At 38.5% G+C, this 23217-nt stretch overlaps 1 protein-coding gene across 1 annotated transcript; it reads left to right on the top strand.

Moving 5' to 3' along the window:
* The first annotated feature begins 1282 nt into the window (after positions 1 to 1282).
* On the top strand, positions 1283 to 22945 carry LOC130913966 (BTB/POZ domain-containing adapter for CUL3-mediated RhoA degradation protein 3). The gene is made up of 7 exons (XM_057832964.1): positions 1283 to 1403; positions 7049 to 7262; positions 7335 to 7504; positions 13623 to 13709; positions 16808 to 16860; positions 16943 to 17138; positions 21930 to 22945. The coding sequence occupies exons 1-7, from the start codon at positions 1401 to 1403 to the stop codon at positions 22146 to 22148; spliced, it is 942 nt and encodes a 313-aa protein (XP_057688947.1). The 5' UTR covers positions 1283 to 1400; the 3' UTR covers positions 22149 to 22945.
* The last annotated feature ends 272 nt before the right edge of the window (positions 22946 to 23217 follow it).

Genomic DNA, 23217 nt, shown 5'->3' with positions numbered 1-23217 from the left:
TGACGACCTATCTTCAGCTTTCGGGCAGAGGGCAACAGATTTTGATTTAAAATGTCCTGGTATTTCAAAGCATTCATGATGCCATACACCCTAACAAGGTTCCCAGGGCCTTTGGAAGCGAAACAGCCCCACACCATCACTGACCCACCCCCATACTTCACAGTGGGTATGAGGTGCTTTTCAGCATGCTCATCTTTCGTGGCACGCCAGTCCCACTTAGAGTGTTTTTTGCCAAAAAGCTCAATCTTGGTCTCACACAAAAATACACACAGTCCCAGGCTTCAACTGGGACCGTGAGCTTTGGTCAGATGAGACCAAGATTGAGCTTTAAGCTTCAAACAAAAAAAAAACATATATTTTCGAAAGAAAAATCACTTCAATCAAAAATAAAAATAAAAATTCAATTGTAGAAAAAAAGTTTTTGGTGGCTTAGTGGTTAGCACATCTGCCTCACAGTTCTGAGGTCAAGAGTTCAATCCCGGGCTTCGGCCTTCCTGTGTGGATTTTGCATGTTCTCCCCGTGCCTGCGTGGGTTTCCTCCGGGAACTCCGGTTTCCTCCCACATCCCAAAAACATGCATGGTAGGCTGATTGAACACTCTAAATTGTCCGTAGGTATGAGTGTGTGCGTGAATGGTTGTTTGTCTACTTGTGCCCTGTGACTGGCTGGCAACCAGTTCAGGGTGTCCCCTGCCTAGTGCCCGTAGTTGGCTGGGATAGGCTCCAGCACCTCCGCGACCCTCGTGAGGAAAAGCGGCATGGAAAATGAAAGAATATATATATATATATATATATATATATATATATATATATATATATATATATATATATATTTCAAACAAATTTGATTGAATAATAAAGACACAAATGTCCTAGCCAAAATGTGGTCCAAACGCAAAACTACATTACTTCAAAAAAAGTTGTTTCAATCAAAAAAAAACTTGACTTGAATAAAAAAATAAAATAAATAAATAAATTTTTTAAAAAATTGTTTTCAATTTCTTTTTTTTTTTAGTTTCAATTTTATTTATACATTCAAACACATTTTTTTGATTGAAGTGACTTTTTTTTCGATTGAAAATGTATATTTTTATTGAAGCAACTTTTTTTGATTGAAACAAAAAAATTTTTGATTTAATAATAAAGACACAAATCTACCTCCATACATAAATAGTAAGAATTCAATGCAACTGGTAAAATATGTCGTAATTACGGTATTCAATTTTTTTACAAAATTAAAATCTTACCGACATTCCGACCGAAAATAATGCAGCTGTGCCTTTAAGGAGTAAAAAGGAATGTGTGACGTCATTCCCAACTGCGTAGCCATGAACCGGAAGGAAGTGGCTAATCGCTGACGTACGTTAGCAAGCTACCATTTCCGAGTCTGTTGTGGCTTCTATGGTAAATATAACTCGAATTTCATTCACAAGCTTCTAAAAGCGCCAACAATACGTTAATTTAGGGGACGTTGTATCTATTCTTTTGTTGTGAAGGATTTTTGGTGCTTGTTTTAGCTAACAAATAGCATTTAAATAGCTCGTAGGTTGCGCCTTCGTCTTCCCTTCTGGAATCAAATTAATTTGTTCATTATTCAATTGCTGGTCAAAGAAAGATGACCATCCCAGTGAACGTTTCGGTTCTCTAAAAACAATATGGGATGATGTCCCTATCACATATTTTTGCATGTGAGTCCCCTGATTTTGCGGATCTGCCGATAATGAATACTGATCTTAATACCTCGGAAATGTATAAAGGGAGGAGCACTCACTCAGACATTTTATTATGTAGAATAAACTCAGATAAAAAGCTTGTAAAAATAATGAATTAGTTCAAAAGTGCAACTCCTTGGCATTCAGAAACACTAAAAGAAATAATAAAAAACATTGTGGTGGTCAGTAAATGTTACATTTATAGAGTAAGTGCAGGGAAATAAATATAGAATCACCCAAACGAGTAAAGATTAAAAATCCCTCAAAGCAATTATTCAACCAGTAAATGTGCAACAATTAATCAATTAATTGACAACGAATCTATTCGCAAATTAATCAAAACTATTTTGATCACTATTTAATTGTTTAGGACCTTCTTCACCTTAAACTTGTCTAAATTATTGAAATTATAACATATATACAACTTCTCAGATTTAAATATCAGATTTCTTCATTATATTTTTGTGATGTCCAAGTAGGACATGAACAAAAATCCGCTTTTACTTTGGAAAACAACAATTCACATGTTTATCAATTTTTGGACTCTTAACAATTTAAACTAGCTTCTTAATAAGGCTGCAACAACTAAATCGATTAGTAAATTGTTTGCCAACAAATTTAATAATCGATTTTTGCCGGCAGCTATGAGCAGTCCCATTTGGGTCCTTGTTTGTGGGAAAGGGTGCGCGCGCACCAGTGATTAGAGCAAGAGAGAGAGTTCCCTGCTACACTTGGGTTGGACTGCCGAATCAATAGTATAACGAAGTATCGAAAATTAGATTGTCTTGTGTGATGTTCGATCCAGTGTGCCTCTGTCAGAGGTGAGTAAATGAAGCCAATTGTATTGTTTGTGTTCTTCGTTGATGAGACGTTACTACAACCCCTAGCAAAAAGTATGATATCACCAGTCTCGGACAAACACTCACTTAGACATTTTATTATGTAGAACAAACTCCGATAAAAAGCTTGAAAAAATTTAGAGCTGTCCCGACTAGTCGACATCTTCGACGTCATCGATGACGTAAATCCGTCGACGAGCACAACATCCCGTCGACGGTTAATGAAGGGTTAAAAAAATATATGCGTGGAAAGTTAGAATGTCGGATGCTCTGTTTGCAAGCGGGGAAAGCGGCACAAAGCCAAAAAAAAGCGCACCAGAGTGTCCAAAACATTGTCTTATTTCAAAGAAACAAAGGAGAGTACACTCTTCTGTCCTGTCTCTTCAATGCCAAGCTTGGCTGCACGTCGGCTGTGAATAAACACCTCAAGCGCACTTCACGCAGTTTGTAATTTTTTTTTCTTTTCATTTTTTGTACACCAGAGGGTGCTGTCGCCTTACTAAATGATAATGTTTAATTAACAATGGGCCTATAAGTGCTATTAGTATTGTTCTTAATGCTAATTGAAAGGTTTATTTCATGTTATGGTTTATTTTATGGTATAAAAAATTATATAAGGTTAAAAGGTCATAAATATACTCAGTATATACAGTGATTGCACTCAAGGGAGAGATTGTCAATGATAAGATAATAAATTAAGGTAAAGGCAATTCATTGATATATAAATAAGGTTTAAAAGGAAAAAGGTGAAAAGTTTTTGTTAATTTCTAGTTGTGTTGCTTTATTTGTGTGCACCGTAGCTCTTACAGTGTGTTTACATCAAGGATGGAATAAAAGTTGTAAACCATCAGTTTAAGAGACCATCTTTTCAATCGGGATGCTACACTAGTTAATTCTATCAGCATTTGAACTCATTGTTTATTTGTGATTTATTATTGTTATTTACGTATTTATTTGTACTTTAATAAATAATTTGACTGTTCCAATATGTTTTTTGTGAATTGATAAGCGTCAACAAACATTTCATTGCTAAATTAGTAAAAAAAAAAAAAAATAAATTTTTTAAATTATTAGATTAGTCGACTAATCGTAAAAATAGTCGGCTGACTAATCGGGAGAAAATTAGTCGTTTGGGACAGCCCTAAAAAAATTATGAATTAGTTCAAAAGTTCAACCCCTTGGCATTCAGAAAACACTAAAAGAAATGAATGAAAAACATTGTGGTAGTCAGTATATGTTGCTTTTATAGAGCAGGGAAATAAATATAGAATCACTCCATTCTGAAGGAAAAAATATGGAATCACTCCATTTTGAGGAGAAAATACAGACACACCCAGTCAATTTCCTTTCCCTAATTGGGCCCCTGCCTCAGATTAGATCTGCTCGTTAGTCAGCAGTTAAAAACAGTGCAGTTATCACACCTTCGATGGCTGATGGACCAAGTGGATTCACAAGAATCATAGCCAATGTCTGCCAATGTCGGTCCTTGAGGGCCCCTGTCCAGCTTGTTTTTGTGAGGAGCAGCATTTAGTGTGTACGCTACTTCATATGCTGGTAGCAGAAACTGCTGACCAATTTATTAAGTCTGTGTGTGTAAGTCTTATTTATTTTATGACAGAGGCTGGGGGCCGGATGAAATTTGACCATGGGCCGCATCTGGCCCCCGGGCCGGACTTTGGGCATGTCTGGCCTAAAGGAAATGGGATTTTCATACAGGAAAGCTAAAAGGAAACCATCATTGACACTTAAACAGAAAAGAACAAGACTGCAATGGGCTAGGGTGAGGCAGTCATGGACTGTGAATGACTGGATGAAGGTTATTTTCACTGATGAGTCAAGAATCTGCATTTGACAAGGTGATGATGCTGGAACTTTTGTTTGGTGCCGTTCCAGCGAGATTTACAAAGATGACTGCTTGAAGAAAACATCCAAGATTTCCTCAGTCCTTGATGATATGGGGCTGCATGTCAGGCAAAGTCACTGGGGAGATGGCTGTGGTTAAACCCTCAATAAATGCACAAGTTTACATTGAAATTTGACTGCTTTCTTATCCCTTCAATTGAAAATATTTTTGGAGATAATGAAATCATTTTCCAAGATGACAATGAATCATGCCACAGAGCTTAAACTGTTAAAGCATTCTTTGGAGAAAGACTCATCCAGTCAATGTCATGGCCTGCAAATAGCTCTGATCTCAACCCTATTGAAAACCTGTGGTGGAAATTGAATAAAATGGTCCACAGCAACGCTCCGACCTGCAAGGATGATCTGACAGCTGCAATCAAAGAAAGTTGGCATCAAATTGATGAAGAATACTGTTTGTCACTCATCAAGTCAATGTCTCAGAGACTGCAAGCTGTCATAAAAGCCAGAGGTGCAACAAAATACTAGAGATGTGTTTTGATTGGTATTTCTTTGTTTGTTTCTCATGATTCCATATATTTTTCTTCAGAATGGAGTGATTCTATATTTCCCTGTACTTGCTTTATAAAAGTAATATTTACTTACCACCACAAAGTTTTTGATTCATTTCTTTTAGTGTTTCTGAATTCCAAGGAGTTGCACTTTTGAACTAATTCATTATTTTTTCAAGGTTTTTATCTGAGTTTTTTCTACATATTGAAATGTCTGCGCGAGTGCTCGGTGCAACAGGTGATTCCAAACTTATTGCTAGGGGTTGTATATACGCATGTTGACACTGTTCGTATTCAATCCTCAGTTCAACCTCAGTTGTTGTTGGTAGCTTTTGAAGGCTTAGGTTTAAAGAAATTCTAAATATCCATATTGCCTCCTCAAGTGTATTTTTAGCTAAGCAAAGCAAAGGTTTCTAAGGTGCTAGTCACATCATCTGTTCGAAAAGTAATTTGAACCCATTTTGAAATACTTGAAACCCCGTTTTATTGCTTTTATAGACAGCATTTTAACGGCGGAGTCTTTATTTTAAAGGGGAAGTTCAGACTTTTTGACATTAGGTTTAATCTTTGAGTTAGCAGGGGTTTAATTCGTCGGAGTTGATTTGAACAAATTTCGCGTAGTTTGTGAGTTATTTGTTAGTTTTAGGGATTTGGAGTGGCTAAGCTAGCGTGAGACAATGGTGGTTAAAATAAACTCCATCGACTAATTAAATCCCAACTAACTCGAAGACTAATGTGAAAAATTCAATTACTTACGACGACATTTTTCTTATGTCATTCTTATGTTGAGGCAGCTAAGGGAGAAAAATTGGTAAAACGTAACTGATAAATTACTTTTAAAGTAACATACCGTATTTGCCCGAATATATGACAGTGCTTTTTGCATTGAAATAAGACTGAAAAAGTGGGGCTCGTCTTACAGTGGGGCAAATAAGTATTTAGTCAACCACTAATTGTGCAAGTTCTCCCACTTTAAAATATTAGAGAGGCCTGTAATTGTCAACATGGGTAAACCTCAACCATGAGCGACAGAATGTGGGAAAAAAAAAACCAACAGAAAATCGCATTGTTTGATTTTTAAAGAATTTATTTGCAAATCATGGTGGAAAATAAGTATTTGGTCAATACAAAAGTTCATCTCAATACTTTGTAATGTACCCTTTGTTGGCAATAACGGAGGCCAAACGTTTTCTGTAACTCTTCACAAGCTTTTCACACACTGTTGCTGGTATTTTGGCCCATTCCTCCATGCAGATCTCCTCTAGCGCAGTGATGTTTTGGGGCTGTCGTTGGGCAACACAGTCTTTCTGCATGCAAATTTGCAAATGAATTATTTAAAAATCAAACAATGTGATTTTCTGTTTTTTTTTCCACATTCTGTCTCTCATGGTTGAGGTTTAACCATGTTGACAATTACAGGCCTCTCTAATATTTTCAAGTGGGAGAACTTGCACAATTAGTGGTTGACTGAATATTTATTTGCCCCACTGTATTTTTGCGGTCTAGACAGTATACCCATTCACGACGCTAGATGGCGCCATATATCATTGAAACGATGTTCTGTCTTGACAGATCTCAGCTACTCTCAAGTTTAACCAGTTTGCATTATTTTATTGCAATGTTTTTCCTTATTCAGATTTGTTTCAAGACTACAGTTACAGTTAGACTTCACTTTGATGGTTAATGCAGTAATTGCAATTTTGTTGTTTTATCACAATAGATTGGATTATTTACATTTCAAAAACCAGAAGCCATTCATTTACGAATGTGATTGCACTTTAGTTTACATATTTAAATGTTCAGACATTAAGATTTGAATGAGGCAAAATAACATGCTTTTTCCCTCAAATATATTGTTAAAATAATTTGTTTCAGATGTACTGTGATTATTTTCTGTATAAAAAATAATTTGGTGTTCAAAAAGTCTTTTTTCAAACTTGAGTCTTGAAAAAGAGGGGGTCATCTTATAATCAGGGCCGTCTTATATTCAGGCCAATACGGTATTTTGTCATCATTGAGGATAAAAAAGACAACCACCCACACAAGTTGCCGTGTCATGATTTTTCTGTCCGGTTGCTTTCCAGGAAGAGATGTCAGGAGAGAGTGCCGTGAGTTCGGCGGTGCCGGCAGCTACGACTCGGACCACATCCTTTAAAGGATCCAGCCCCAGCTCAAAATATGTCAAGTTAAATGTGGGTGGGGCCCTGTACTACACAACAATGCAGACTCTGACAAAGCAGGACACCATGCTCAAAGCTATGTTCAGTGGCAGGATGGAGGTCCTCACTGACAGTGAAGGTAGGTTCCTACAGGTGCATCGCAGTAAATTTGAATGCCAACTTTTCATGTGGGTTTTATTGCTCTTTAAAGGTTGGATTTTGATTGATCGCTGTGGCAAACATTTTGGAACCATCCTGAACTACCTGAGAGACGGAGCGGTGCCGTTGCCGGACAGCCGGCGGGAAACAGAAGAGCTGCTTGCAGAAGCCAAGTATTATCTTGTCCAAGGCCTTGCTGATGAATGCACAGCTGCTCTCCAGGTACTTTCTTTTATGGTGAATTTGACAGTAGACGGTACATGTTGTTTACTTAGTCAGATTATTTTTTGTTGGTGCCTATAAAGTAGCAGTGCAACGGTTTGCGGTTCAAAGCCGAACCGTACGGTTCGCCCTGTATGGTTCAATACGCCTTAATTCACCGCGCCTTTTCGGTTTTGCAATTAATTTATTCCGAACGCTTGTGGAATGAATTGGTCGAGCTCTGCGTGCCTGTGTGTAACGTGAAGCACAGCTGTGGAGAAATTCCCGCCGCACCGCAAGTAAATGTCCGATCGCTGTCAAGCACCTGTGTAATAGAAGCAGAGAAACGCCCTCTCTCGCTTACGAGCGAAGTGAAAGTGAAACAAGAACGAAAACAAAATGCTATGGCGAGCAGAGGAGTGGAGAGACCGAATTTTGAGGAAGCACCGGCCTCTTTCAAATCTGCGGTGTGGCAACATTTCGGGTTCCCCGTGAACTACAATGCGGAGGGAGAGAAAATATTGAAGAAAAAAAAATTAAACCATTTTCAAGCATTGCTCAGCGCTTGTTCTCTATGCTAATGGCAACACTTATTACAGCCGGCCAGCATCACAACAGATACAGTGGGGAGAACAAGTATTTGATACACTGCCGATTTTGGTGGTTTTCCCACTTGCAAAGCATGTAGAGGTCTGTAATTTGTATCATAAGTTCTCTTCAACTGTGAGGGACGGAATCTAATACAAAAATCCAGAAAATCAAATTGTATAATTTTTACATAATAAATTTGTATTTAACTGCATGAAATAAGTATTTGATACATTACCAACTAGTAAATATTTGGGCTCTTAGTTCTTTTTTAAGAACCCCTCCTGTTCTCCACTCATTACTGGAAGTAACTGCACCTGTTTGAACTTGTTACCTGTATAAAAGACACCTGTTCACATGCTCAAACAAACGAACTCCAACCTCTCCACAATGGCCAAGACCAAAGAGCTGTGTAAGGACATCAGGGATAAAATAATAGACCTGCAAAAGGCTGGGATGGGCTACAGGAAAATAAGCAGGCAGCTTGGTGAGAAGACAACAATTGTTGGAGCGATTATTAGAAAATGGAAGAAGTTCAAGTTGACGGTCAATCTGCCTCGTTCTGGGGCTCCATGCAAGATCTCACTTCGTGGGGCATCACTGATCATGAGGAAGGTGAGGGATCAGCCCAGAACTACACAGCAGGACCGGGTCAATGACCTGAAGGGAGCTGGAACCACAGTCTCGAAGAAAACCATCGGAAACCCATTACGCCGTCATGGATTAAAGTCCTACAGCGCACGCAAGGTCCCGCTGCTGAAGCCAGTGCATGTCCAGACATGTCTGAAGTTTGCCACTGACCATCTGGATGATCCAGAGGAGCAATGGGAGAAGGTCATGTGGTCGGATGAGACCGAACTTGAACTTTTTGGTCTAAACTCGCCTCGTCGTGTTTGGAGGAAAAAGAAGGATGACTACAACCCCAAGAACACCATCCCAACCGTGAAACATGGAGGAGGAAACCTCATTTTTTGGGGGCTGCTTCTCTGCCAAGGGTATAGGACGACTGCACCGTATTGAGGGGAGGTTGGATGGGGCTATTTATCACCAGATCTTGGCTAACAACCTCCTTCCTTCAGTGAGAGCCCTGAAGATGGGTCGTGGCTGGGTCTTCCAGCATGACAACGACCCAAAGCACACAGCCAAGGCAACCAAAGAGTGACTCCGTAAGAAGCATCTTAAGGTCCTGGAGTGGCCTAGCCAATCACCAGATCTGAACCCGATAGAAAATCTATGGAGGGAGCTGAAAGTCCGTGTTGCCCGGCAGCAGCCCCGAAACCTGAAGGCTCTGGAGAAGATCTGCATGGAGGATTGGGCCAAAATCCCTGCTGCAGTGTGTGCAAACCTTGTCAAGGACTACAGGAAACGTTTGGTATCTGTAATAGCAGACAAAGGTTTCTGTACCAAATATTAAGTTCGATTTTTGTGATGTATCAAATACTATTTCATGCAATTAAATGCAAATCTATTATTTAAAAATCGTACAACGTGATTATCTGGATTTTCGTATTAGATTCTGTCCCTCACAGTTGAAGAGAACTTATGATACAAATTACAGACTTCTACATGCTTTGCAAGTGGGAAAACCAGCAAAATCGGCAGTGTATCAAATACTTGTTCTCCCCACTGTATCACTTTCTCAGAGCAGGACTACTCCTGAAGAGGACACCAGTGAAAACACACGGCGGGCTTCGTTAATTTATTTGCAACGCTTGACCCGCGTTACATTGTTCCCTTGCGGACATATTTCTCCAACAACGTAATCCCCGACATTTATGAAATGGCACGCAGAGACATCGAAGATGATTTCGCTAAAGCACATAGTTTCGCCCTGACCACTGATAGTTGGACGTCCTGTGCTACAGAGTGCTACTACCTAACTGTGACGGTCCACTATAATTCATACCTGTCAAGTTGTACGGTCTTGGCGTAATTTGTACAAGTGAACACTGATTTTTAAATGTGTACTTTGTTCGTGCATTACGTTTTTTTTTCCCCTCCGTTCGGATTTTGTCACCCTTTTCGGCAACGAGACAATGTGCGTTAATAGGTTGGTTGAATGACGCCAGAAAAGTCAGAGACACGGAGAGGGAAGAGTGTTTGTTGTGACGCTGTACCAAACGCGATGCTAGGCTCGGTGGCTCCAATAATTCCTGACTGTAGCCGACAGCCTACAATCTACGCCTAGATATCTCATGCATATAGAACTACATACGAAATGACAGACTCGGTAGCGTTAGTAAACAGCCACCATTTTAGAGCAGTAAACTTCTCAGAAAGGCTCTGTTGTAGTGAACATTCCTAGCAAACCTAAGTAACTTTTTATCTAAAACCTCTAAATTGCCAAAACTTTACCTAAATCTATCTCTAAGTGATGAAAAAGTTTTTAAACTTACACATGTCGAAAGTAGACAGAAGGGAACTAATGCAAAAACGGGAGCAATTTTATCTACTTTAACGGTTGATTCTAGAGCTGAAACGAATACTCGAGCAACTCGAGTAACTCGAGTTTAAAAACGGATCCGAGTAATTTTATTCACCTCGAGTAATCGTTTATTGTGACAGCTCTAAGCATCACGTTTTGCTCGGACTACTTTTAATGCGGGACAACGCGCTGATGTCACGTGCGTAGAGGAAGAAGGAAAAAAAAAAAAAAACTTACTGCAGCCGACAACCGCTACAAACGACGCGGACGTTGCTAAATACTAGCCCGTACATGCTACGTTAGTTGCAGGTAGCATCTGAAGAGTCTTATAGAGATCACATGTATGTTGAACTAGATGCACACGACAGACTAGGCTGCGTCTGGGCAGCGTTAGCAAACAGCCGCCATCTTAAAGCAGTAGAGCGCTAAGCGCTAATAAAGAGCGCTAAACGCTAATCTCTAAGATTAACGTTACTGTCACTACTTGCTCACCTTACGTTAGCCCTGCGGAGGGCTAGGTTTCAATTAATTAAGACCACTTTCGATGCGTGGCTAACGTGTCTTACATACAGGCTTTAATAGCGTTGTGGAGTGATGAAGGTGTCAAATAAAAACTCAATAATGCTATCAATTTTAGCTTAGTAGTCATTGCTGGATAAAACACCAAGTAGCACTAGTCCCTAATGTGCTCCAATACAGCCTGTATCATACATTTATTTTGAACAGTGCAAAAACTCAAAATCCTATCAGGACTTACAGTTTAGACTAACTTAAAACTTAACTAGAACTTAAAAATGGCTTGACACAAATAGAAATTCAATTGAAACACGTGGGAAAAAATCCTAACTTTTAATATATATATATATATATATATATATATATATATATATATTAGAGCTGAAACGAATACTCGAGCAACTCGAGTAACTCGAGTTTAAAAACTGATCCGAGTAATTTTATTCACCTTGAGTAATCGTTTATTTTGACAGCTCTACGCATCACGTTTCGCTCGGACTACTTTTAATGCGGGACAACGCGCTGACGTCACGTGCGTAGAGGAAGAAGCAATAAAAAAATATAAAAAACATTTCCGCAGCCGACAGCCGCTCCAAACTACGCTGACGTTGCTAAAAACTAGCCCGCATGATGTTAAGTTGGTAGCTAGCAGGTAGCATCTGATGAGTATGTTGAACTAGATGCGAAATGACAGACTCGGCCGCGTCTGGGTAGCGTTAATAAACAGCCGCCATCTTAAAGCAGTAGAGCGCTAAGCGCTAATAAAGAGCGCTAAGTGCTAATAAATAAGATTAAAGTTACTGTCTGAGTCACGAGGTCATGTAACGTTAGCCCTGCGGAGGGCTAGGTTTCTATTATTTATGACCACTTTCAATGCGTGGCTAACGTGTCTTACATACATGCTTTAACATAACATAGCTTTGTGGAGTGATGAGGGTGTAAAATAAAAACTCAATAATGCTAACTATCAATTTTAGCTTAGTAGTCATTGCTGGATAAAACACCAAGTAGCACTGGTCACTAATGTGCTCCAATACAGCCTGTATCATACATTTATTTTGAACACTGCAAAAACTCAAAATCCTATCAGGACTTACAGTTTAGAGTAGCATAAAACTTAACTAGAACTTAAAAATGGCTTGACACAAATAGAAATTCAATTGAAACACGTGGGAAAAACACCTACCGGTAACTTTTAAGTAATGTGTGTTATCAAGCGTAATGGCATTTTTAGGTATATATATACAGTGGGGAGAACAAGTATTTGATACACTGCCTATGGGTTTTCCCATTGGCAGTGTATCAAATACTTGTTCTCCCCACTGTATATATATATATATATATGTATATATATATTTTTTTTTAATAAGATCTAAAGGTTTTTTGAGTGAAAGCAGTGAATTTGTCTTTTTTTAAAATTCTAGTTACATCTGAGATGCAATTGTTGGCTGTTTTCAACAATATACATCGAAAATAAAGACATTGATTGACTTAAAATGGTTCAAGATTAGATGAAATGTCTTGTTTTCTCATGTATATTTATAATTGCTCTTCACCCTAAAAATATATTTGTTTTATCCGATTACTCGATTAATCGATAGAATTTTCAGTCGATTACTCGATTACTAAAATATTCGATAGCCGCAGCCCTAATATATATATATATATATATATATATATATATTATACTTTTTTAAAATAAGATCTAAAGGTTTTTTGAGTGAAAGCAGTGAATTAGTCTTTTTTTTTTTTAAATTCTAGTTACATCTGAGATGCAATTGTTGGCTGTTTTCAACAATATACATCAAAAATAAAGACATTGATTGACTGAAAATGATAAAATGTCTTGTTTTCTCATGTATATCTATAATTGCTCTTCACCTAAAAATATATTTGTTTTATCCGATTACTCGATTAATCGATAGAATTTTCAGTCGATTACTCGATTACTAAAATATTCGATAGCTGCAGCCCTAGTTGATTCACAACATTAAGTGACCTCCAAACATAGCAAAGTTTACTTTTGTTTAGTTTTTTTTTTTGTGTGTGTGAAAAAAACATGAAAGGTAACACCAGTTACTTTGCCAAGTAACGTTTTTACTACTGTGTGTGTATTTCAGTAGTTAGTCACTACACTAGCCAAAGAGCTAAGAGGCATTTTAACAGTCGAAAATGTTTACATTTTAAGTGTTTATTTCACTTTCTTAAAAGCAAAATAAAGGCAGTTTTTTATTTAAAAAAAAACAAAAAAACAAAAAAAAACCGAAACCGTGATCCCAAAACCGAGGTTCAAACCGAACCGTGGGCTAACTGAACCGTTGCACCCCTTCTATAAAGTGACACCAACATGGGCCTGGGTAATTTTATGGTGTCGATCGTAGATCAGGAAAAATCATACTAGAGAAAACCTGTTTTTAAAAAATCATGAAAATAATCAAGATCAGTTGATATGGAAACTGAAATTTAAAAAACTGACTTTTAGGGGTGGGCTTACATTGATTGCCCTGCTTTGCATATTGGCTCTTCAGGTCCACCAGGTGGCACTCTTACCTTGTGCTGCTCGATGTCTTTGTTTATAATGAAAACTTTTTACAATTTCTTTTCCTACAGAACAAAGAAACATATGAACCTCTGTGTAAAGTGCCTCTGATGACCTCATCCAAGGAGGAGCAGAAGCTTATTGCAACTTCAAATAAGGTATTTAAGTCTAATTTTGTGTTTCAAAGAAAGAGCATTTTGCCATTTGCAAGGAAAGGCAAGGCAAATTTATAGCACAATTGAACACAAGGCATTTCAAAGAAGAGGTCGACCGATATGGGACTTATAAATGCTGATACTGGTATCGAAATTTTTTTTCAGACAATTGCCGATATCCAAAGCCAATTTTTTACGATATACTTTTTTTTTTTGTAAAGCATGTACATTATGAAAGGCAATTTGTAAAAAAATTGCTTCAACAGCTTCAGCTTTACCTGATGACCTGAGATTTAAAGGATTAATTCGGTCTCGTGAGACCAAACCAACAAACTCAGCACTTCTTTTTATGATTATACACACTCAGCAAGAACAGTACATTAGTTTCAAATAATTAAACCCACCAGGATGTCACAAGAAGATGGAAACAAGTGAGAGTTTGAGGATGATTGCCATTCTAAAGCTAACGCGAATGCTACGATTTACATTTAGAGTGTAAAGATTACTTGGTGAACACCTTAAAAGGCTAAAGCAACATTGCATATCATCATCATCATCACACAAGATAAAGAAAAATTGTGCAAAACAGGCAAGCCTGATGCTTCCCGTAGCAGCCTGCCTTCAAGCTGCTGCAGGGTCCTACCGGGTTCCTACCGTTAGTCAGCGGCGGCCACAGTTGCCCACACAGATGCCTGATCAAAATATTATTTTCTTTGTTATCTGTCAACGGCAGATGTTGGAAAAAAGTCCATGTATCGGCCCAATATGTCGTCCGGCCGATACATAGGTCGACGTTTAATTCAAAGTGCTTTACATCACATGAAGATCCACAGAGATAAAATGTTACATCAAATAGAAAGTTAAAAACAAAGACAATTGAAACAGGAAATTGTAGTACATAGAAATCACCAAGAGAATTAGAAAATAATTGGAAATCGGAAATAGAAATAAAACCAAAAAATGAATTTAGCATGAAATTTTAAATATATAGACAGTTATGAATATGCTGTGGTAAACAATAGCGTTTTTTTAGCCCTGTTTTATAGGAGCTCACAGTTTGAGCACACTTCAGACCTTCAGATAGTGATGGCCAATGAAGCTTTTGGGAAGCTTCAAACCACTTGGGTAAATTGCTTTGAAAATAGGCTAAATACATGAAGCTTCATTAATGTCTGATCTTGTTTTTCTTTATCTCTGGAAAAGAAAGTGATTTAAATGCAGGTAAACAACATAAATTAACATGGTTTTACTCATGAAACCAAATATGTCAACAAAAATGCATATTCTAAGTGAGGAAAAAGTTTGGACACCCTACCACCTAAAAGCTAGTGTTAACCCCTTTGGCTGAAATAACTTCAGAGAGACACATTTTGTAGTCAACTACCAGTCTTTGACATCGTCTGAAGAAGGTTTGCCCCACTCCTCAACGCAGAATACTCTCAGCTGTGAGATGTTTGAGTGGTTTCTTGCATGTACAGCCCGTTTCAAGTCACTCCACTTTGACTTGGCCATTCCAGGACTCGCCATTTTTTCCTTTTCAGCCAGTCCTTTGTGGATTTACTGGTTTGTTTTGGGTCATTGTCATGTTCCAGGGTCCATTTTCGCTTCAGCTTTAATTTTTTCACAGATGATCTCACATGTTCCTCAAGCACCCTCTGATACACAATAGGGTGGATTCTATGATGGTGAGCTGGCCAGGTCTTGCTGTAGCAAAGCATCACCAAACCATGACACTTCCACCTCCATACTTCACAGTTGGTATGAGGTTCTTTTCCTGTAATGCTGTATTGTGTTTACACTAGAGGTGCACGATAATTCCCGGTCAGATAATAGGGATTATGAATAAATCCGATAACATAATATATTATCGGCACTATTAATAATATTTTTGGCATGGTGTCGGATTGGGATGTGTGCGTTTGTTTCCACTCCTGTTTTTCCAGTATGCAAAGCTTTGTTACTTCTTTGTTTTGTTCATTATAATAATGTTCATGTCATCATGAAAATTCTGGTATGCTGAATCAACCACTAGTATTTTTGTCCTACAGTTGTTCAAAAACTCAGGTGAATATACATTGAAAAATTATATATATATTATCGATTATGGTATCGGTATCGGCCTTGAGGAGCAGGAAGTTATCAATATCGGTTTGAAAAAATGGATATCGTGCACCCCTAGTTTACACCAAACATGCGCTCTGTTCTGGTGTCCAAATAATTCAATTTTAGATTAGTCTGTCTAAAGAACATTGTTCCAGAAGTCCTGGTCTTTGTCTACATTCACTCTGGCAAACTTCAGTCCGGCCTTCATGTTCCTCTTGGAGATGAAAGTTTTCCTCCTTGCCCATCTCCCATGAAGGGTAAACTTGTGAAGTCTCTTTCTGATTGTAGAGGCATGCAGTTACACATCAACAGTAGCAACAGCCTGCTGTAGGTCGCATCGTGACATTTTAGGGTTTTTGGAGACTTCTTTTAGCATCTTGCGGTCTGCTCTCTGGGTGCTTGGACGGCCCAACGTGGGCATGTCAGCAATTATTGCCCTCCCCTGCCCTCCACTTGTAAACTATTTTGCCGATAGTGGGATGGCTGATTATATTCTTTTGAAATCCCTTACCAGACTCGTAAGCATCTACAATCTTCTTTCTGAAGGCCTTAGACAGCTCCTTTGATCTCACCACGGTGTTTTCTCTCATTTCAACAGCCAGGGGCACACCAAACTAAATGTGAGGTTTAAATAAAGCAAGCCTCTTTCTAAATACTGGGTAATGATGTTCTAATCATGTGCACCTGATGTGATACCCCTGTGTGTGATTTTAGCTATTTTAAGTGGGATTGAAATTCCAATTATTTAAAATGACATTTTACTGAGTTATTAAAAAAAATGTTTTTATTGTTTAGTTCTATTAGATGAATCTCTCAAGATTGTTAAATTTGATATTAAATATCCATATGACCAAATATGTTAGAAAACACACAGGCTCCCATAGGGTGTCCTAATTTTTTCACATGACTGTAAGCATTTTCATCCAAAAGACTAAGACAAAAATAAAAAGGGCTGCCAAAAGCAACACTGTTCTAAAGACATGTTTTTGTCTTCGCAGCCTACAGTCAAACTGCTCTACAATAGAAGCAATAACAAATATTCCTACACCAGGTATGTCCTCCTACGATGTAAAGTTCTGATGCGGACAAAGGCGCATGTTCAAGTTTGCTATGCCGTTTTATTTCTCAATAAGCAATTCCGATGACAACATGCTGAAAAATATCGAGCTTTTCGACAAGCTGTCGTTGCGGTTCAACGGCCGCGTACTCTTCATTAAAGACGTGATCGGGGATGAGATCTGCTGCTGGTCCTTCTACGGGCAGGGTCGCAAGATAGCTGAAGTATGCTGCACCTCCATTGTCTATGCCACCGAAAAGAAGCAGACAAAGGTGGGTAGATCTTTTTTCCACGATGTCCCACATTCTTTCTTACGAAAAGTATATTCTCACATATAATCGTACTCGGGCTGCAGCTAGGCCTGTCGCGATAACAAATTTTAGTGTGCAATAATTATTCCCATAAATTATTGCGATATGCGATATTATTGCCCCCCCCCCCCATTTTTTAAAACCTATTTACAATAACAAAGTGAGAATAGATCAAGTACACCCATTTAAACGCGATAAATATTTACTCTTTAAAATTTAAAATAGTTTTTAAGAAAGCACAACTAAAAAACCATTGACCATGCCTCTTAAGTAAAAAAAAAAAAAATGCCATCATATAAAAATGCATTTTAGTGCATAATATTTATGTGCTTACTTCTTACTGATCTAAAAAAAAAAATTGGATAAAAGTGCTGAGAACAATCTTTACTGTTTGTAAAGTGAGGCGGGGCACACTGTTGATTGCTATTACTCTCTAAGCAGCTAGGTTTACTACATGAGCAAGACATCCTATTTGTGGTCCGAATCCATCTGTGTCACGTACTGAATTTACAATATTCGCAACATTATAGTCACTGGTATGGATTGATTGGCCTTCCATTCAGTCATGACCAGTGTTGTTAATAACGGCGTTACAATATAACGGCGTTACTAACGGCGTTATTTTTTTCAGTAGTGGGTAATCTAATTAATTACTTTTCTCATCTTGGCAACGCCGTTACCGTTACTGAGGACGGAAAGGCATGCGTTACTATGCGTTACTATATTGGTCGAAAAGTCTGAGGGAGACGGACTCACCAAGACGACAGAGCAGGAGTATGGAGGAGGCAAGAAAGTTGTGACGCCGAGCAAACGCGATGCTAGGTAGCTCCAATAATACATGTTGTAGCCGATAGCTAGTACAAACTACGCGCGCATGTTATGGTAGATATGGTAGACATGATAGATATCACATGTACTGTACATAGATATAACTAGATGCAAAATGACAGACATGGGGCTAAATGAGATAGTAGACAGCCGCCATCTTAAAGCAGTACTTTTTAGGACGGCTCTGTTGTAGAGAACCTTCCTAGCGAACCTAAGTAACTTTTTATCTAAAATACTTCTAAATCGGCAAAATCTTGACTTGAATCTATCTTTAAATGATGAAACAGTTTTAAAACTTTCATATGTCGAAAGTAGAGAGAAGGGAACTAATGCAATAATGGGAGCAATTTTAACAACTTTTAACAGCTGATTCAGGGTAAAGGGTAAATTAGGGTAAAGAATTGGGCTCGGGCCAATTGTACCAAAAACCTTCACAAAAAACTTCACATAGTGTGGCCAATGTTTTTTTTTTTTTTTTTGGAGGAAAAAAAAAAAGTAATTATCACCAATTACTTTGCCAAGTAACTAATTACTCTTACATTCAGGTAATTGAGTTACTAACGCAATTACTTTTTGGGAGAAGTAATTTGTAACTATAATTAATTACTTTTTTTCAGTAAGATTAACAACACTGGTCATGACAGTTTAGAATTCATCGATGTAGTATATGGACTACGTGTCCCATAATCACCTTGGGCTCACGTAGCCAATGGCATGGAACGTAGCACATCTAGTTTGCCATTTCATGATATCTAGTGTGTACGCGCATTAAAAAAGTTAGCAAAGTTAGCCGCTGAAGTCACGTCTGCTCATTACTACACAACACCAGCATATGACAATCGACTTTCATAAACAGGACGAGTTTGAAGCACAGCGCTCTTAATTTCATTTAATATTATATCATTATAATTAAGCGCAATTATAAATATACATGAAAAAACAAGACATTTCACCTAATATTGAACCATTTTTAGACAATGTCTTTATTTTTTTTGATTGACTGATTGAATTTATTTTGAAAACATGCATCACATTGTGGGTATACAAGAATACAAACAAAACATAAGACTCGAAAAGGAGTAGGAAGAAGTAAAAAACCTATATGAATCCTACCCCTTTGTCCGCTACATAATCATCAGCATGAATCAGACAAAACAAGTACAATTTTCAATGTACATTGTTGAAAACCGCCAACAATTGCATCTCAGATGTGACTAGGAAAGAAAAATCAAGCAAATTCACTGCTTTCACTCAAAAAAAACTTGATCTTTTGAAAAAAATTCTTATTTCTCACCTAAAAATCTATTACGCTTGATAGCACACATCACTTGAAAGGTGTTTTTCCCCACGTGTTTCAATTGAATTTCCATTTGTGTCAAGGTATTTTTAAGTTCTAGTTACAAAGTTGCAAAAGTATTCGGCCTCCTTGAACCTTGCAACCTTTCACCACATTTCAGGCTTCAAACATAAAGATATTAAATTTTAATTTTTTGTCAAGAATCAACAACAAGCGGGACACAATCGTGAAGTGGAACAAAATTTATTGGATAATTTAAACTTTTTTAACAAATAAAAAACTGAAAAGTGGAGCGTGCAATATTATTCGGCCCCCTTGCGTTAATACTTTGTAGCGCCACCTTTTTCTCCAATTACAGCTGCAAGTCGCTTGGGGTATGTTTCTATCAGTTTTGCACATTGAGAGACTGACATTCTTGCCCATTCTTCCTTGCAAAACAGCTCGAGCTCAGTGAGGTTGGATGGAGAGTGTTTGTGAACAGCAGTCTTCAGCTCTTTCCACAGATTCTCTATTGGATTCAGGTCTGGACTTTAACTTGGCCATTCTAACACCTGGATACGTTTATTTTTGAACCATTCCATTGTAGATTTGGCTTTATGTTTTGGATCATTGTCCTGTTGGAAGATAAATCTCCCACCCAGTCTCAGGTCTTGTGCAGATACCAACAGGTTTTCTTCCAGAATGTTTCTGTATTTGGCTGCATCCATCTTCCCGTCAATTTTAACCATCTTCCTTGTCCCTGCTGAAGAAAAGCAGGCCCAAACCATGATGCTGCCACCACCATGTTTGACAGTGGGGATGGTGTGTTCAGGGTGATGAGCTGTGTTGCTTTTACGCCAAACATATCGTTTTGCATTGTGGCCAAAAAGTTCAATTTTGGTTTCATCTGACCAGAGCACCTTCTTCCACATGTTTGGTGTGTCTCCCAGGTGGCTTGTGGCAAACTTTAAACGAGACTTTTTATGGATATCTTTGAGAAATGGCTTTCTTCTTGCCACTCTTCAATAAAGGCCAGATTTGTGCAGTGTACGACTGATTGTTGTCCTATGGACAGACTCTCCCAACTCAGCGGTAGATCTCTGCAGTTCATCCAGAGTGATCATGGGCCTCTTGGCTGCATCTCTGATCAGTTTTCGCCTTGTTTGAGAAGAAAGCTTGGAAGGACGGCCGGGTCTTGGTAGATTTGCAGTGGTCTGATGCTCCTTCCATTTCAATATGATGGCTTGCACAGTGCTCCTTGAGATTTTTAAAGCTTGGGAAATCTTTTTGTATCCAAATCCGGCTTTAAACTTCTCCACAATAGTATCTCGGACCTGCCTGGTGTGTTCCTTGGTTTTCATAATGCTCTCTGCACTTTAAACAGAACCCTGAGACTATCACAGAGCAGGTGCATTTATACGGAGACTTGATTACACACAGGTGGATTCTGTTTATCATCATCGGTCATTTAGGACAACATTGGATCATTCAGAGATCCTCACTGAACTTCTGGAGTGAGTTTGCTGCGCTGAAAGTAAAGGGGCCGAATAATACTGCACGCCCCACTTTTCAGTTTTTTATTTGTTAAAAAAGTTGAAATTATCCAATAAATGTTGTTCCACTTCACGATTGTGTCCCACTTGTTGTTGATTCTTGACAAAAAAATTAAATTTCATATCTTTATGTTTGAAGCCTGAAATGTGGCGAAAGGTTGCAAGATTCAAGGGGGCCGAATACTTTTGCAAGGCACTGTAAGTTTTAACTCTAAATTGTAAGTCCTGATAGCATTTTGAGTTTTTGCAGTGTTTAAAATAAATGTATGATACCTGCTGTATTGGTGCACATTAGGCACCAGTGCGTTATCCATCAGTGACTACCGAGCAAAAATTGACAGTTAGCTTTATCATGTTTTTATTTTACACCCTCATCACTCTAAAGAGTTGTGTTTTTACAGATTAAATAAAGCCTGTATGAAAGACATGTTAGCCATGCATCGACAGTAGTCATACTTAATAAAAAACCTAACCCTCCGCAGGGACTCACGTTACGTTAGAGAGGTACAATAACGGTAATCTTATTAATTAACGCTACGTTAACTTAATTTTACCTTCTCCCGAGTATTGCTCCTCTGCTCTCGGAGTGAACAGGGTGCCTTTGGTGGACCGGGGGCTAGGTGGGCGGTGGCTCCCGTTCCAGGTTTCGGGGCAGTCATCGGTCACGGGGTCCAGCCGTGGGTGCGGAAGCGTCGCGGGGCTGCGGGTAGCCAGGGCCTGGTGGGAGTAGTGTTATGCAAGCACTGTCTTACAGTGAATACATGAAACAGTATTTGCCTTGGTCTCCAGCTTGAAATGCTCCCACACTTTTGACATTTTCTGCTTTTTCTTGGTATCTTTCTTTTCGCTCTCCTAAGCTTCTTTGTTTTTACCTCAATATTCATGCATGGTTGAAATCAAATGTATTTGCCACCTCTCTCTTCTTCCTGTACGCACGTGACGTCAGCGCGTTCTGCCGCATTAAAAGTAGTCCGGGCAAAATGTAATGCTTAGAACTGGCAAAATTAGACAATTCCTCGATCAATTTTTAAAATCGAGTTACTCAAATTATTCGAGTAATCAGCTCTATTTCGTACCTCTTCTTGTGTAAACTAGGTGGAGTTCCCCGAAGCTCGCATCTATGAAGAAACTCTCAATATCCTCCTGTACGAATCCCACGATGGGAGGGGACCGGATAACGCTCTGCTGGAGGCAACAGGGGGCGCTGCCGGGCGATCCCATCATCTGGACGAAGACGACGAGCGAGAACGAATAGAGAGAGTTCGTCGGATCCACATTAAACGACCCGATGATCGCACGCACCACCACCAGTAACCTCACACTTGTCTTAGCCGAGGCCTTGCACCGCACCCGTGCCTTATGCCTTTCCTCAACAGCGCCTCTCTTACATCAATTACCAGAAGACTGTATTAGTGGTTAGCTGTGCAGTTATAGTGTCCACCGTGTCTTTTTTTTTTGTCGTGTTCTGACTGACTGCGATGTTTGTTCACTTGTATCAATCTTCTCCACTGGAGTGCAGAAGCTAATAATCATAGATTGTTGTTCACTATAGTTTCAGTTAAATTTATTATCATTTTATTATGTTATTGTCACAAGTGGTCCTAACATTACATCCAGGAGATGAAGAAATAGACAATGTATGCTCGAGAACTTTGAGTTAAGCATTCAGTGAATGACTCAAGTGTGAACAGCCTGCGAGATGGCACTGTTTGTTTGTTTTTATGTACTGTAATTGTAATACACAGTTGGATATCATATTTCAAAGTAAAACCCTATACTTTGGTTCACACCTTTTCGGTTTATACTTGCGACACTTTTTTTGTTTTTTTGGTGGGGACAGGAAGCTGAGGTGTTACATGTACTTCATGATGGCTATATGCTGAGGTTGGAGTGAATGAGTAACCAGAGAACTCCCTGGCAGGAACACAGTCCTGTCAACATGCATTTTAACAAGAAGAGAAATTACAGCTGGCCTTCAGCAGTGCATTTATTGTGGAATGTTCAGTTTTGCACACAATTACAAATTGATAATCACTCGTAGCTCTATTGTACAAAAGTGAACAAATATGTATGTTTTATATTTATACACCAAATAAATTTCTATAAATGTATTTATTGGTTGTTTTGTCTGTGATTGCAAGAAATCTGCAAATCTACTGTAAGTGTACTCCAATTGAAATTTAATCGTTGCAGCACTACTTTTTTTCTTTAATTGATTAAGTCGAGTAATTTGATTAGAAAGGTGTTTAATTAAAGTACCGTTGTAATGGTTTGTTTTGAAAATTTGCATTTGTATTGATTTGGGTGGATACACTCTAGTAGCAACAGTCAATATGACATAACTCATTTAACATGGCTTAATCCAGCAGCTCCATGTTAAGAC

Source organism: Corythoichthys intestinalis, chromosome 3 (genome assembly GCF_030265065.1).
Source record: "Corythoichthys intestinalis isolate RoL2023-P3 chromosome 3, ASM3026506v1, whole genome shotgun sequence".
Classification (NCBI taxonomy): Eukaryota; Metazoa; Chordata; class Actinopteri; order Syngnathiformes; family Syngnathidae; genus Corythoichthys; species Corythoichthys intestinalis.
Note: the sequence above shows the minus strand (reverse complement) of the source record. Positions and strands in the feature narration are given on the sequence as shown.

Bases quoted from the DNA above. Each gene is read 5' to 3' on its own strand.
- LOC130913966 (XM_057832964.1), top strand. The intron at 7,263-7,334 runs GTAGGTTCCTAC...TGCTCTTTAAAG, and splicing joins GGTCCTCACTGACAGTGAAG to GTTGGATTTTGATTGATCGC. The intron at 16,861-16,942 runs GTATGTCCTCCT...TTTCTCAATAAG, and splicing joins AACAAATATTCCTACACCAG to CAATTCCGATGACAACATGC.